This window comes from Tachypleus tridentatus, chromosome 10 (assembly GCF_004210375.1).
Source record: "Tachypleus tridentatus isolate NWPU-2018 chromosome 10, ASM421037v1, whole genome shotgun sequence".
Lineage (NCBI taxonomy): Eukaryota > Metazoa > Arthropoda > Merostomata > Xiphosura > Limulidae > Tachypleus > Tachypleus tridentatus.
The window spans coordinates 34,633,253-34,647,003 of record NC_134834.1 but is presented as its reverse complement, the minus strand read 5'-3'; the positions used below and the strand labels follow the sequence as shown (position 1 = coordinate 34,647,003).

Here is a 13,751-nt window from a genome sequence, read left to right as displayed (position 1 = left end):
ATAGAGATGATGATAGTAGACAACATGCAGGCCATGATGAATATAATTTTTAAAAAAGGATGTACCAGGACTGTTATCATAAATAATACAATATTTTAACTTAGAGCTCTTACATATACAATGATATCAACATAATAACAATGAAATTGTAATAAACACCACAGCATCATTAATACAAATTCTGTAGATCACTGATGGATAGTGAAATTTCATAACAATTATAATGTACTCATAAATACCTAATACTGTTATTTTAATGATATATGTATATATATATATTCATTATACAAATAACAAAAGTTTGAAATTCAAAACTAAACCTGTTATACACAGAAGACAGGTGTTTACAAATAATAAGAGAGAGTTTGAAACTAAAATGCTGTTATACAATAAACTGGAACTGTTTTTTTTTTTTAAAAGAACACACAACTCAACCAACTATGTTCATCTAACTACACACTCAGTTAAAAAGTAACCTTTTTAAACTAATATGGTAGAATTAAACTTCGATATCTTAGGATAAAATATAACACCAAATAACAAAATAAACTCCACTTTTAGTTATTTTTAATTGATTTTGTATTTTCATATTACTAAGTGATGAGAAATTCAATGTTATAAACTTAATGCTAAAAAATTACATTCTAAAATTAAATATTCAGGTGGCACAACTGCACAGTTACGTTGTTCCCATAAAAATAAGAAAACATGTACAACATAAGAAATCTGCAGGAGATTTTCACAAATTATGGATTTTTTTTCTGCCAAACTGGTGTACTGATAACACAAGCAGAAGTGTGTTCCACAGACTCTGTGCAGTAGCTACAGATCAATAAATATGTGTACAGTTGAATATTCTACCCTTCATACAGTAGCCTGTCTGTAAAAATTAAAACATTGCTACATACAAAATATACAATACCCTGGAATGAAACTCAAAGTGCTGCTATATACAGAGCATAAATAACTGATGTTGAAAACTTAAATTTCTACATACATTAACCACTAGTGAAAATTAAAACACTATTTCATATATAAAATAAAACAATCTTCCAGCTAAAATTAAAACTGCTATATATATATACCAGTATATATACCAATGAAATAACCATTAGTGAAAATTTCAACATTGCTACATATGGAAGACAATAACTGACAACAAAATTTAAACTGCCACTTAGGGAGGATAGTATCACAGTCAGTCAAAATTTAAAATTGCTACAAACAAAAAATATGATAACAGGCAGAGAAAATTAAAACTGTTACATACAGAACATGCAATAACTGACAATGAACAAACTTCAACATATAGAATGTAAAATAAAAAGGCAGTGAAAATTAAAACATTGTTAAATATAGAACATACAGTAACTGTTGTATACAGTTTGAAAGTTATCAATTTCTTAAATTGAAAAAGTATTTCCAGTAATACTTATCTACTTTCACACTTACAGCTATTACTTAACTGCCAGGATTTCTTCCTTTGCCCATCCAGAATTGGTCCGATTTATTCTTGCTCCCTTCAGTTTTTTTTACATCCCAATTAATTTGCCCTGGTGATATTTATCTCATGACACTCTCCACCTACATCAATGTGCCCTCTATCCTGGTATTGTATTCTCATTCACATAATGTTATCACTTTTTTGAGACTGACACCTTCCTAGTCTCTAACATTCACTCTAGCTCAATAGCTAGAATCCCACACTGAGAAGACGGAGGTACCAGTGAGGGCATTATCATCCATTCATAAAGCATGGAAAGAGGTTAGGGGTGCACCAAGATAAGAGTGGTAGTGAAGGAACTGCACTACAACCAAAACAGGTATGCCCTTCACCTGGAACTTACTTCCTATATCAAGGGTGGAATAGCACATGAGTAATCATCATTAGAGGCTAGCCTCAACAAGATAGCTGAAGTTCCACAACTTTGGGTTGGAATTATGGTATTTGGTCCCTATATTCCACGTTGGTGGCTATGTCAACTGGACAGCAATGTTATATACAGAAATATATTTGATTGGAACCCAACCTGTAGCCACAGTGATACATTCTAAACCATTGGAATCATGACAATAAAGTAAGAATCACCAAAATAAACAAACTTTCTCCTCCACCTGAAGAAGTCCAAAATCTAACACCCCAGGCTCAGTATGATTGGATCTTGTATGCCATACTCAGCCCAAGAAAACAGAATTTATCCAGTCTGGAACTATGAATGCTCATCCTAACTCCCTAATCATGTGGGAAAGATAAATTCTAATTGTCTCCAGAATTATGGGAAGGACTTGAAACAAATTGTGCAAAACTAAAGACCCACGATGGGACGCTCAAGTTTGGAATTACAAGGAGACAATGGACTTTTTTCTCTAGGCAGTGCAAGAGATGATCATAGTTCTATAAATTTTTAAAAGCAAATCAATCCTGATTTATTTAACCCAATGATCAACAAGGAAAGGCATGGCTCCCTCATTCTTTACTCATGATGGTCCAAGAGTGGAGATCCAGCCAGTGGTGATACCATCCAGTCAGCCTCAAGGTGGTCTTATGAAATGTCACACTTCTACAGAGCCTGTTGCAACCTACATAACCTATGCTGAATCAGTAGTTGCTAGTGCAAAATTAGTTTGATAAAAGCATAACCACTCACTACAAAGTGAAATCCTGTGAAAATGAGATATAGAAACCTAAGGTAGCAATGAAAATACTCTTTCCTCTGTATTATCCAGTTAAAGTGGTTAAGATAGCTACAGGGGATAGGCAAAAATTCTCAGATGAATATACTGTCAGATCATGCAAATAATGTGAGAGAGTAGTATTGAAGGAGATTCACATAACAACCCATAAAAGGTCCTCCAGTGGGCAAATCAGCTGGACCACTAAGGACATAGAAATATGACAAATCTGTTTAGATATGGCTAATAGAAGATTCTTTGCTTTTAAAAGAGCCTAGAATATAAAGTCACTGTCTAGCATCTAAAAGACATTAGTACAGGCAACAAAACCTTCAAAATCTTCACTGAACATGAAAACAATGAAAATCTGATTGGTCATAGAATTTAGAAGTAGTGATCACATGGATCAGTCAAAAGGATTAATCCCCTTCCTTGTCTGAGTGTCTTGAGTATGATCAACTGGTTTTATGACATCAAATGGTAAAGTGATCTGTGGACAATCAGTGCAAACCACTTGTACCAGCTACATCTGAAAATTAGCAGTAAAGAATGTAATGGATTTAATAGTATATATTTTTAATATCTGCATTTGTTTCAGTTTGATATATATTTGGAAATGTATATAACATACATTGTTAAATGTGTATTGCAAGAGTGCTGCCTATTCACTAAATTCATAGAAGATTTTTGGCATAAGAATCAACAATGTACAATATGTGTATCAACAATATATGTTTTACATTGTTGCCTACTGAACTTTTGAAAACTTCACCTAAAAGAGTATAAATCAGCATGCCAAAATATAGTTTAATATTGTTGGGTCTCTACAGTCAGTATACTATAAACCTCTAAGTTATAATTGTGATAAATGCTTATTATTTGGAAAACTACAGATATTTGATCAGGGACATTTACAGATTTCAAACATCATGAACCACTGAACTTCAGAAAATTAACTCAAGAGTCAGTATTTCTATGAAGACATTGTATAACCTAACCAGTAAAAAACTTGAATGTGCCTGTGAAACAGCTAGCAAGCTCCATCATTAAATGAATTGTACTTGTGTATCAACATAAGATTAACTTGCTTTCTGTGAAGCATCAATAAAAGATTCAGCTCCAGACCATATAGAAGACTGAGTACTGTTTGCATGTTTATAAAACTCTTGTATATAAACCATTATTTGTAATAACTATTTGTATTAAGTGTTATTATCAATTGTATTATTATTTGTATATTGAAATATATTTTTGTTAAGAAAGAAAATTGTGTGTTCAATCTTGTTAGAAAATATCATAAATTTGATACATAAACATTTCATTAACTTCTAAATTAAAATTAAAACTTTTAGGTTTTTGAAATTTTAATGCATAATATAATAAATCAGAGACTCCTCCAGGATAAATTATAATATGTCACATGAAAAATAAACTTTCAGGTAGAAGTAACACATGACATATAAGAATCAAGACACAAACAGTTATAGAGAAAAGGTTTGTGATGTAACTTTAATATACCAGGTGGGTAACTGGAATGGTTGTTTGGGACAAAGGACCCCAAGCAGCTTGGGGTCTCAAAGAATATCTAGTTGTCAGTGTCAGACAGGAGTTGATAAAGCTGCCATACACAGAGTGATTATGAAAAGTACAAAAAACCTTGCCAAAGAACCCCATCAAAAACGAGTTATAGTTTGCACTTCTGATATAACTGGGTTCAACCTCTTCTCAACACACCATTGCTGATATGTGTACCATTTGAAAAATGTCCATCATGGAATTAAGCAAAAACTAAAACAGGTACATCACAACCCTAGACATTTAACCCTAATACCATGTTAAAGAATGCATAACATGTATGTCTGAAGCTTCAGCTTATGGATAACTAATTAAACCCTGTTAAATAATGGCTGCCTCCACAGAGATGGCTGAAGATGAAGTGAAAGAGGTGCATACTCCTGATAATACTACAGAAGCAGAAATCAGAGTGTGGTTGCTAGTCCAATGTTACCAACAGGTCCAGACAATGAGTTGGTACAAAACATAGTTAGTACCTTTGGGTAATATATTAATTTGAAGAAATACCTAAAACAGTAATCCAGATCTGTGCTGATAAAATGTCCAAAGGTATAGTACTGTAGACTAATCAGAACTGAAAAATGAGAGCTAAAACCAACAGAAAACCTTGCAATACAGCATTTATTCTCTTGAGAAAGCCTGTGTGGGTTGAGAGAATTGATCTGCTACTGGAACATGGTAAGCTACTAGGGTGATATGATAAAAGTGGTACTAAGAAAGGATGTCCAAGATTCAAAAACAAGAAGCCTTGGACCAAATACCTCCTTGATGAAAAACACAAGCCTCACAAATTTCCCTTTAACAAGCTCAGACCATTAGGCATTGCCTTTGGAAGAGCAAGTAAGATTTAAATAATGTGTAGAGAAACCTTTAACATCCATACTTAGAATTCCAGACTATTAATGCATGCACCCCATCCTTGAAAAAAGCATTCAAAAAGAGACCGAACTGATGCAGCATTTGAGGGTAAGAATATGCTTTCACTTGGCAGTATTAGGCTAAATCACAAAGTTTCCACAACTTTTTCAGATAAGGCATAACTGTTCCTTTACATGACTTATGAGTAAACATCCATATATGAACCACAATATCTGTGGATGTAGAGAAAACTAAACGGTAATTCCCAGACCTTGCAGCCCTCTAGTAAAAAGTAACTTGGGGAAGACCCAAAACATCACACACTCAATGATCAACTGGAAAAACAAATCAGAAATTTATCCAAATGTGGGCTCTCTTTCTTTTTGTATTTCATTTAAAGACTGTTGATTAATGCTGATTGGAACAACATTTAATTGGGTATGTTTGTTTTGTGAAAGAAAAGTAACAGTGGGTTATCTGCTGTGTCTGGTATAAGGAATTGAAACCATGGGCTCTGTAGCTGCAAGCCCATAAACTCACCACTGTAAATTATTTCCAGAATGTGAAGGATCATCCTCAATTGCATCCTCAGGGACTGCTGAAGGAACACCACAAACTTGAATATATAGTCCCATCTCATTACGAATAAGATTGCTGGCAGTCTCAACTGAGAGTGACTATCCTTTGTTTGTTGTGTGATGTCAGATATCAGAGGTGGGATGGGAGAGACCTGATTGGCCTCTAAGCCAGAAATAATAATTTGAAAATTCATACTGTAAACCAGCTTACCAATTGAAAAAAAAATTAATAAAAATTGACTTGGCAATGTGGAGAACATTTGAATTGCCTCTGAACAATCATAGCACTGAGAAACCCATTAGTGATGCTTTAAGAAACACTGATAATATCTTTTGAATGAGGTATTTATATGCAGTATCAGGTTAGAGAACATATTGATTTGGATGGAGAATGTCATCAGACAGATATTACCAAGGGCAATTAAGTGAGATTATAAATGAATGTGATAAGTGAGAAAAAAAAAATCACACTAATGCTTAGGTGGGTAAAGGAAGAAATCCTGGCAAACAAATAATAGCTATAAGTTTGTGTTTTGGAACATATTTAACTGGTAGAGAATCTAAAATTATTGTTATGCTAAGAGGATACCGTGTTATACAGAAAATTTGAATACTGATAAGGGGAACATGAATAAGGTTTAAATTGAATTTGTATTAGGAAATTACACACTTGTTATGAAAACCAAAAGCATTCATTTAATTTTCTTTGTTAAAATTAATCTATTTTAAAGTGAAATTATATTGCACCTGCCAAACAGTTTTATTTTAGTTCATGGTGAAAAGGAAGTCACAAACAAAGAAATTTTACATTAACTAACCTTGGTTCATTGGAGTAAATGTCAGATCATGGTCTACAAACTGGGCAAATTGCATTGCTAGCAGAGAATTTTTAATATGGGGAGTATTTATATCATAATGCACAGTTGTTAAGATTACTCTAGGAGAAGGAAGAGGTCATCCATTAATGCCTTGGATTCTTGCTGCACTCATATCTATTAGGAAAAATGAATAAACAGAAATAACTTTAATTTGGCAGTATGTTTAAAATTTAAATTTCTTACAAGATGTAATATTGCTGTGCAAAGATTATCCAAAAGATACAATTAATACAAACAAGAACTATCTAATATGGATTTTTTTTCCTATTTGAACTATATTATTGTACAGTTCTTAAAAAAATTATTTCAATGAATTTACTTACCATCCTGATAATGTGGAGAAAGAAGTTGGTCAAAAGTTGTCATACTTTTTCCTAAAGCTGGATTTTCAATATTATTACAGTGGCCAGAGAAAGTTCTGAATTTTTAAGAAGCAGCACACTCAAAACCATCCTCACTACATCCTATCTCCTCTGGAAGGTCAATAAACTTTTTAAGGTCAATGTTGGATAAAACAGTCATCATATCTTGTATGATGTCACATGAAGAATGTTTAACTGGTTGCCTGTTGCAAGATCATTAACTTTCATTACATGTCTCAAACTGAAATAAAACTAGATGTCACAGTTTTCCTAAATGACCTTATAAGTTGGTAATGCAATCTTTATTAACTAAACTACAATACTACTGGTCTTCACATTTACTAATATGCTGTGACAGGAGTTCATACAAGGAAAAAGAGTTTGTACTTTGGCTGGTGCTAAAACTGATATAAATGAATGATAGTTCTAGTATTCAATAAGTAATTTCACCCTACAATGATGGGTCTGAAGGGTCTCCCTATGGTCAGAGGTCAAAAGGCATGCCAGTTATCATGTTTGCAAACTGACTTACAATGAATACTTTATTGAACTACTAATTTAGGAATGTCTTTCAGTACATTTGGCATTATAATTCAAATTTTAGTATTATACTTTAGCTAATTTCTTAATTACAAAATATATTAAAGAAACCTTAATACTGACTCCTGTGTGTCATGTGTTACGTGGAATACAGCTTTAGTTCAAATTAGGTATTTGTTGCATCCAAACAAAAGTCCATATTCTTTGATAGATTGTTTAGGCAGAGTATTCATGATGAAACTTTGTAGAATGGACGGCAACTGCATGTTGTGGAGACACAAGTGTAGAGGATGACGTTTTGAAATTCTCCGCCTTTCATCTTCAGATCAATGTGTGTGTGTAGATGTTATTGGTCTTTTATAGTGTCCTGGTGGATTGCAGAGAGCGTGTTATGATTGGTTGGATTATCACTGTTTCTGATTGGAGAAGAGAATTCCTGTAGATTTGACCAAAACAGAGCATTCCACATCAACTGAACATAGAATAAATTGGGAGAAAACTAGAATCATTGAATCATTGACAAAGACAAATTAAATTCTGGAAAACAAGAAAAATCAAATAATCATTTTAAATTAACACCATTAAACCTTCACTTAACAGAGATTCCAGATTAGAGGTGAGTAACCTGTGGCTGCTATTGGAGATGTATCACTGCAGCAGTTTGCTGCTGAAAAATTGGAAAATTATCTTTCCAAAATGAAGCAACTGCTACCTAAGTTAACTGAATTAGCAGCAAGCAATAAGAAGTGTAAGTATGAGAAGACAACTTTTCTTATGGATGTATGTGCAAATAATCATTTTACACCTTGAGACTGAAGAAGATGGACCTGAAAATATGCCAGAAGCCAGAACCAAAAGAAGTGCACCTAAGCGGTCAATGAAAGGAATTGTGAGAACAGAGACAGGAGCAGATGTGGACTTGTCAACACATTTATCCAAAGAGGACAAAAGACTCAGCACATGGTTTGAAAATGACTCTGTTGGAGGTAATGATAGATCTTTCTGCACTCACACTAAAATAGTGGAATGTACTGCAGCAGTACATGTCCAAGATCAGGGGGGGGGCAATAACTTCTGAGCCTCAGAGTAAGAAACGTTGTGAGCTATCTTAACATGCTATACCTCCTTTTCCTCCACCCACCCGGGCAAGAATGAAGGTAAGAGAGATAAGAGCAACTACAATTAATACAGTGAGGGTTCAGTTCACACTCATAGGCATCATAGTGCTTGCCATCACAATAAGCACATGTCAAAGAACATTAGAAGCATCTGAGAGGGCTGGAAATATATGGCTGTACCATACAGTTCAGGTAACTTGCCTTGACAGAAGCAGGTGGAGGTGGTGATAAAATGCCAAAATTAGAAAAATGGTAGACAGCATAATCCCATCCCTGTAAGTGAAGACATGCCTCACTGGGTGGAGAAACCAGTAAGGAACTCTGACTCTCAGGGATGTTCTTCAAATTTCTCTCAGCAATGACTCCTCTTGAGGAATTCAAAGTAGCATGGGGAGTAACCTCAATGAGTATATCCTCAATGGCCTTTAAATGTAAGAAGAGTTCACTTTGTTTTGAGGTGGATGTTTCAACCAAGATGTCCCCAGAACATAGCTTCTTCCCTGACTTAGAAGAGCCAGCAAGCCCCTTTAGTCCCTCTGAATAAAAAGGAAGGGCATTTGCTCCAAAGATTTGTCTGATAAAGGATGTAATGTGAGAAAATGAGGAACTGGTGTTGAAGACTACTGTTCAGAATCTTCAAGATATGGTCATTTACCAATGAGCTGTTTTTCTATTATTTTATTTTTATTTGGATTTGGTGGATCCATAACAGAGGAAGAAAGATTCAGTGCCCATTGATCCCACCAACCATAGAACTCTAAAAGATGAAACAGATGAAAACTGAGATAAAGAAAAACATGTAGCTGTTTTTTTGTTTTAGGAGGGAAAAATGACATAATGAATTTTTATACTTCATCTTACACTCATTTATTTCAAAATAATGTTACTCAATTTTATAATTACATTTATCACTTAGTTTTCTTCATCTTTAAACTGTAAAAGTACATAATTTTTTATCATATGTTAATTAATGTTGTATATGTTTGTTTGTCTGCATACTCCTTCCAAAGTTTTGATGTTAGCAGGACCAACTTTACAAATGGACTCTGGAGACATACCAAGAGGAGCTAAAATATGTCTAGAAGTCAAAAACATGTTCAGCATCAAATTTCTCTTACTGGCCGAGGATCCAAGGAACTCCTTGTTAAATTGTATTTATTCCCTCACTCACAATGGGGCCAAATGTGAAAGACATTTTTGAATATCATGGGCAAGTGTCATAATGGGATTTGTTTTTAAATGTGATCTCTTTTGAAGTAGCTAGTAATAGGGTATATTGGAAGAACTGGAGCAATACATTGGGATTGTAGTACATTATGAGAATACCTTTGAACCCCACAGTGGACCACAGGTATTTTATACTACTATTTAAAATGTAAATTAATGCAACTTTACAATATTGGGCAATTTGTTAGCATTAAACTTATACAAAATGTTTTCTAAAGGTACTCGTCAAATTCTCCACTTACAGGAAAAAATCGACAGCTAACATGGTTGACGATTGTAGAAACACATCAGTTTCAGCATTATCACAAAGAATCCGAGCTAGTGACACTTTCCAGATCTCCTTCAGTTGCTCTAACATTATAAAAAATTGATTAAGCAAATTATCATAATTATAATTAATAGGTTACAATAAAACTTCATAAACAAACTAATTCAGTTATCAAGAAGTTTGTTGAACGTACCTTTGCTGAAAGAAGATGGAGAGGTATCATTTTCATACCAAAACCTCTCTTCAATTGTTGAAATTGAATACCCAATAAACAGCTAAATGTAGGTCCAATAACAGTGCCCTCAAGTGGAATTTCTGCTAAGCCTCCAGTGAATATATCAATATCATCAACATTTCTGGAAGAAATGTTTACATATAATAATCAAATAAGAAAGTTTATTTTTCACAGAACTTACAAGAAATGACACTTTAACTCCATAGGAAATGTCATAGCAAAATAACAAGTAATCCTGCATCTTTCACTATAACCACACAGTAATATTAATAATTATTGACTACTTTCATGTTTTTAACTCCCCTTAGTCAATTGTGGGTAACAGCTTTGATATGCTGCTACTTAGCAACCACCTATACTTGTTTAAAATGTTTTGCCTTTAATATCTCATACACAGATTTCTACTTAGCAATAACTTACAATAAAGAATTTAAGTAACTTTAATGAGTGCAAAAACATTTCTGTTATCGGAAATATATATATGATCAGTGCCCACCACCAAAATCATATTACACATGATTTGCTTGTGTTATTTTATTATAACATAATTTAACTAAAGGACATGAAAAAGATCAGTCTTCATTCTTCCCAGTACTATGATTTAATTTATTTAGATTATGTTAAAAACCTTGGCCTTGGTCAGTTCTCCAGCATTGGTACTATTACACACAAAAAAACTAGAAAATCTTTAATGTTCTAAAATGCATATATAATAGCTACTATTAAAAACATCCACAATTTTGTAAAGTTAATGCATAACATTTTGTATTAGAATCTACATTTGGGTTATAAAGTTTGTTTTCACATTAATTTTGAGTAGGGTTGTACCACAACTTCAAAGGTAGTTGCTTACACAAATGATAAAAAAAATTTGTTTTCTTCTTCTTTTTCAGTAACAATTATGTTGAAACAAGTCAATAATAATGGACTTACTTGAAAAGATGGGCCATGCTGTTAACTATTTCAGGTATAATTATAAAATGCAGATCACTAAAACTTTTGATATTTGGGAGAACATAACAAAACCTTCTCCAGTAAATGAACCCAGGCACCCCATGATCTCGTCCTTGTTGAATGATCATAGCAACCATGTCTATGCCTTCTCCTACCACACAGTAATGCACAATTTTAAATATATATACACGTACATTTTTAATCATTTTAAACACTTTATATATGTATTTAGGCATTTTAAACAAATAATCAGCCTTACCATCTAGTAATTAAAAGGTTAGATTCTTCTACCCTCTCAACATTCAATCACCATTATATATATATAGAGAGAGAGACAGAAAGAGAATATTAATACTAAAGTTTTGTTTGTTTGTTTGTTTTGGAATTTCGCGTAGGCCAGGCATGGCCAAGCGCGTAAGGCGTGCGACCCGTAATCTGAGGGTCGCGGGTTCGCGTCCGCGTCGCGCTAAACATGCTCGCCCTCCCAGCCGTGGGGGTGTATAATGTGACGGTCAATTCCAAAACAAACAAACAAAACAATTTCGCACAAAGCTACTCGAGGGCTATCTGTGCTAACCGTCCCTAATTTAGCAGTGTAAGACTAGAGGGAAGGCAGCTAGTCATCACCACCCACCGCCAACTCTTGGGCTACTCTTTTACCAACGAATAGTGGGATTGACCGTCACATTATACACCCCCACGGCTGGGAGGGCGAGCATGTTTAGCGCGACGCGGACGCGAACCCGCGACCCTCAGATTACGAGTCGCACGCCTTACGCGCTTGGCCATGTCGGGCCTAATACTAAAGAGTTAAGTACAATAAAATCAAAAGGAACAGCTGTGTTTGAAACAGCAAATTCAAACCTTTGACCTATGTTAGTTTCTTATAAACAGAAACAAGCCGAAACAAAAATATAACTTACATCCTGAAGTCAGTTTTACAGCCCCCTTTATGGTGATAAGGCACTAATTAGTAGCCCAATAAACGAATTATACTAATGTGAACAGTCCCAACCAGTTATCCAAACTAACAAGTATAAATTCCAACCACCACCCATTAAGTCAACTGTAACTATCAATCCTCATACTCCAAACAACCCCTTATATGCGGTAAGGTGTTCATCCGCATAAAGTAGTGTCAAGTTTACCTTCACCATAATGTCAATAAACAAATTAAAAGTTTTGGTTCCAAAAATAAGTTCTGTAATTGAGAAAGTTAACATTTTCCTAAATGGAAAATGTATTTCCAATAATATGTACCTCTGCTGACACTTCAAGCTATTCCTTTACCTCCAGGATTTCACCTTTGCCAGTTTAAGAATAAGTCTGATTTTTTCTCACTCATTCGCGTCTTTTGTACCACATTCAATTGTCCTCAGTAAAATACTCTCCACCTACATCAATGCACACTCTATCTTGGTATGGTATTGGAGCACCTTGTTGAGATAGATAATTTTATCACTTTTTCGAATCTCACACCATCCTAGTCTCTTACATTAGTTCTCAGTGAGAAGGAAGGGTGGGAGAGTGTCAGTAGAAGTAAGAATTTATTAGAAATACATTTTCAATTTAGGAAAATTAACCTCCAAAGCAGACTTAAAATCTGCTAAAAATAGCTAGAATCCCACATAGAAAAAGTGGACGAACCCTTAAGGGCATTAACCACATAGAAAAGATCTGCATATATCAGGGTTGTTTGTACCAAGGTAAGAGTGAGGGAACCACAATACCTCCTGTGCAGGTATGCTCTTCACTGGGCACTTAATTCCTGTATCAAGAGTGGAAGAGTATATGAGTAATCATCATTATATGCTAGCCTCAACTAGGTTCCACACTGTAAAGTTGGAATTTAGGAGCCTAGGTCCCTATATTCCACGTTGGAGTCTAGAACAATTATACCACTATATAGATATACATTTGTAGTCTGTAGTCATAGAATGATGCATTCTGAACCACTCCAATCACAATAAGAAAATAAGCAACCCTAAAGTGGACTAACTCTCTCCTCCATCTGAAGATATTTCAAAAGGCAATACCCTATGCTCTGAATTATGAGATTGTGTACACCTTACTCAACCAAAGGAACAGAACTTATCCAGTCTAGAATTATAAACATTCATCCTCACTCCCCAACCAGGTAGGAAAGGAGCATTCTACTTGCCCCCAAAATTATGGAGATGATGTGGAACATTGTGCTCAACCAAGGACCTAGGATGGGCTAATTCCTTATTTGGAAATACGAATAGATAGTGGTCCTTCTTTCATGAACAATATCCTAAATTGATTTTGATAAAAAATTATGACCATGCACATGACAAGCTTAGTGTCACATTTAAACTACTATTACGAGTAGGCTGGAGCTATTGCCACCTGGGAAAAGCATTCACGGGCCCAGATAGGGGGACCCCAACTTTGCCTTATGCTCTAATAGTGGAGGAAAACACTCAAAACCTGTGGAGGACTGGAAAACAGGTGTGGTAAAGAC

The 13,751-nt window shown here is 34.5% G+C and overlaps 1 protein-coding gene across 12 annotated transcripts in view; it reads right to left on the bottom strand.

The window, feature by feature from the left end:
- Positions 1–10,419, bottom strand: part of LOC143229037 (eosinophil peroxidase-like) — a 35,742-nt gene extending 25,323 nt beyond the window's left edge. For 10 of the 12 annotated variants that reach the window (XM_076460700.1, XM_076460701.1, XM_076460702.1 and 7 more), the window contains exons 1-3: positions 10,271–10,417; positions 10,052–10,160; positions 6,503–6,676 (exon numbers count right to left, since the gene is read on the bottom strand). In XM_076460700.1, coding sequence (XP_076316815.1) covers positions 6,503–6,557 — 55 coding nt within the window. In that variant the 5' untranslated portion in view covers positions 6,558–6,676; positions 10,052–10,160; positions 10,271–10,417. Of the gene's footprint in view, positions 1–6,502; positions 6,677–6,885; positions 7,036–10,051; positions 10,161–10,270 lie in introns of all 12 variants that reach the window. The other 2 variants (XM_076460707.1, XM_076460709.1) reach the window with 2 other exon arrangements.
- Between the last annotated feature and the right edge of the window lie 3,332 nt (positions 10,420–13,751).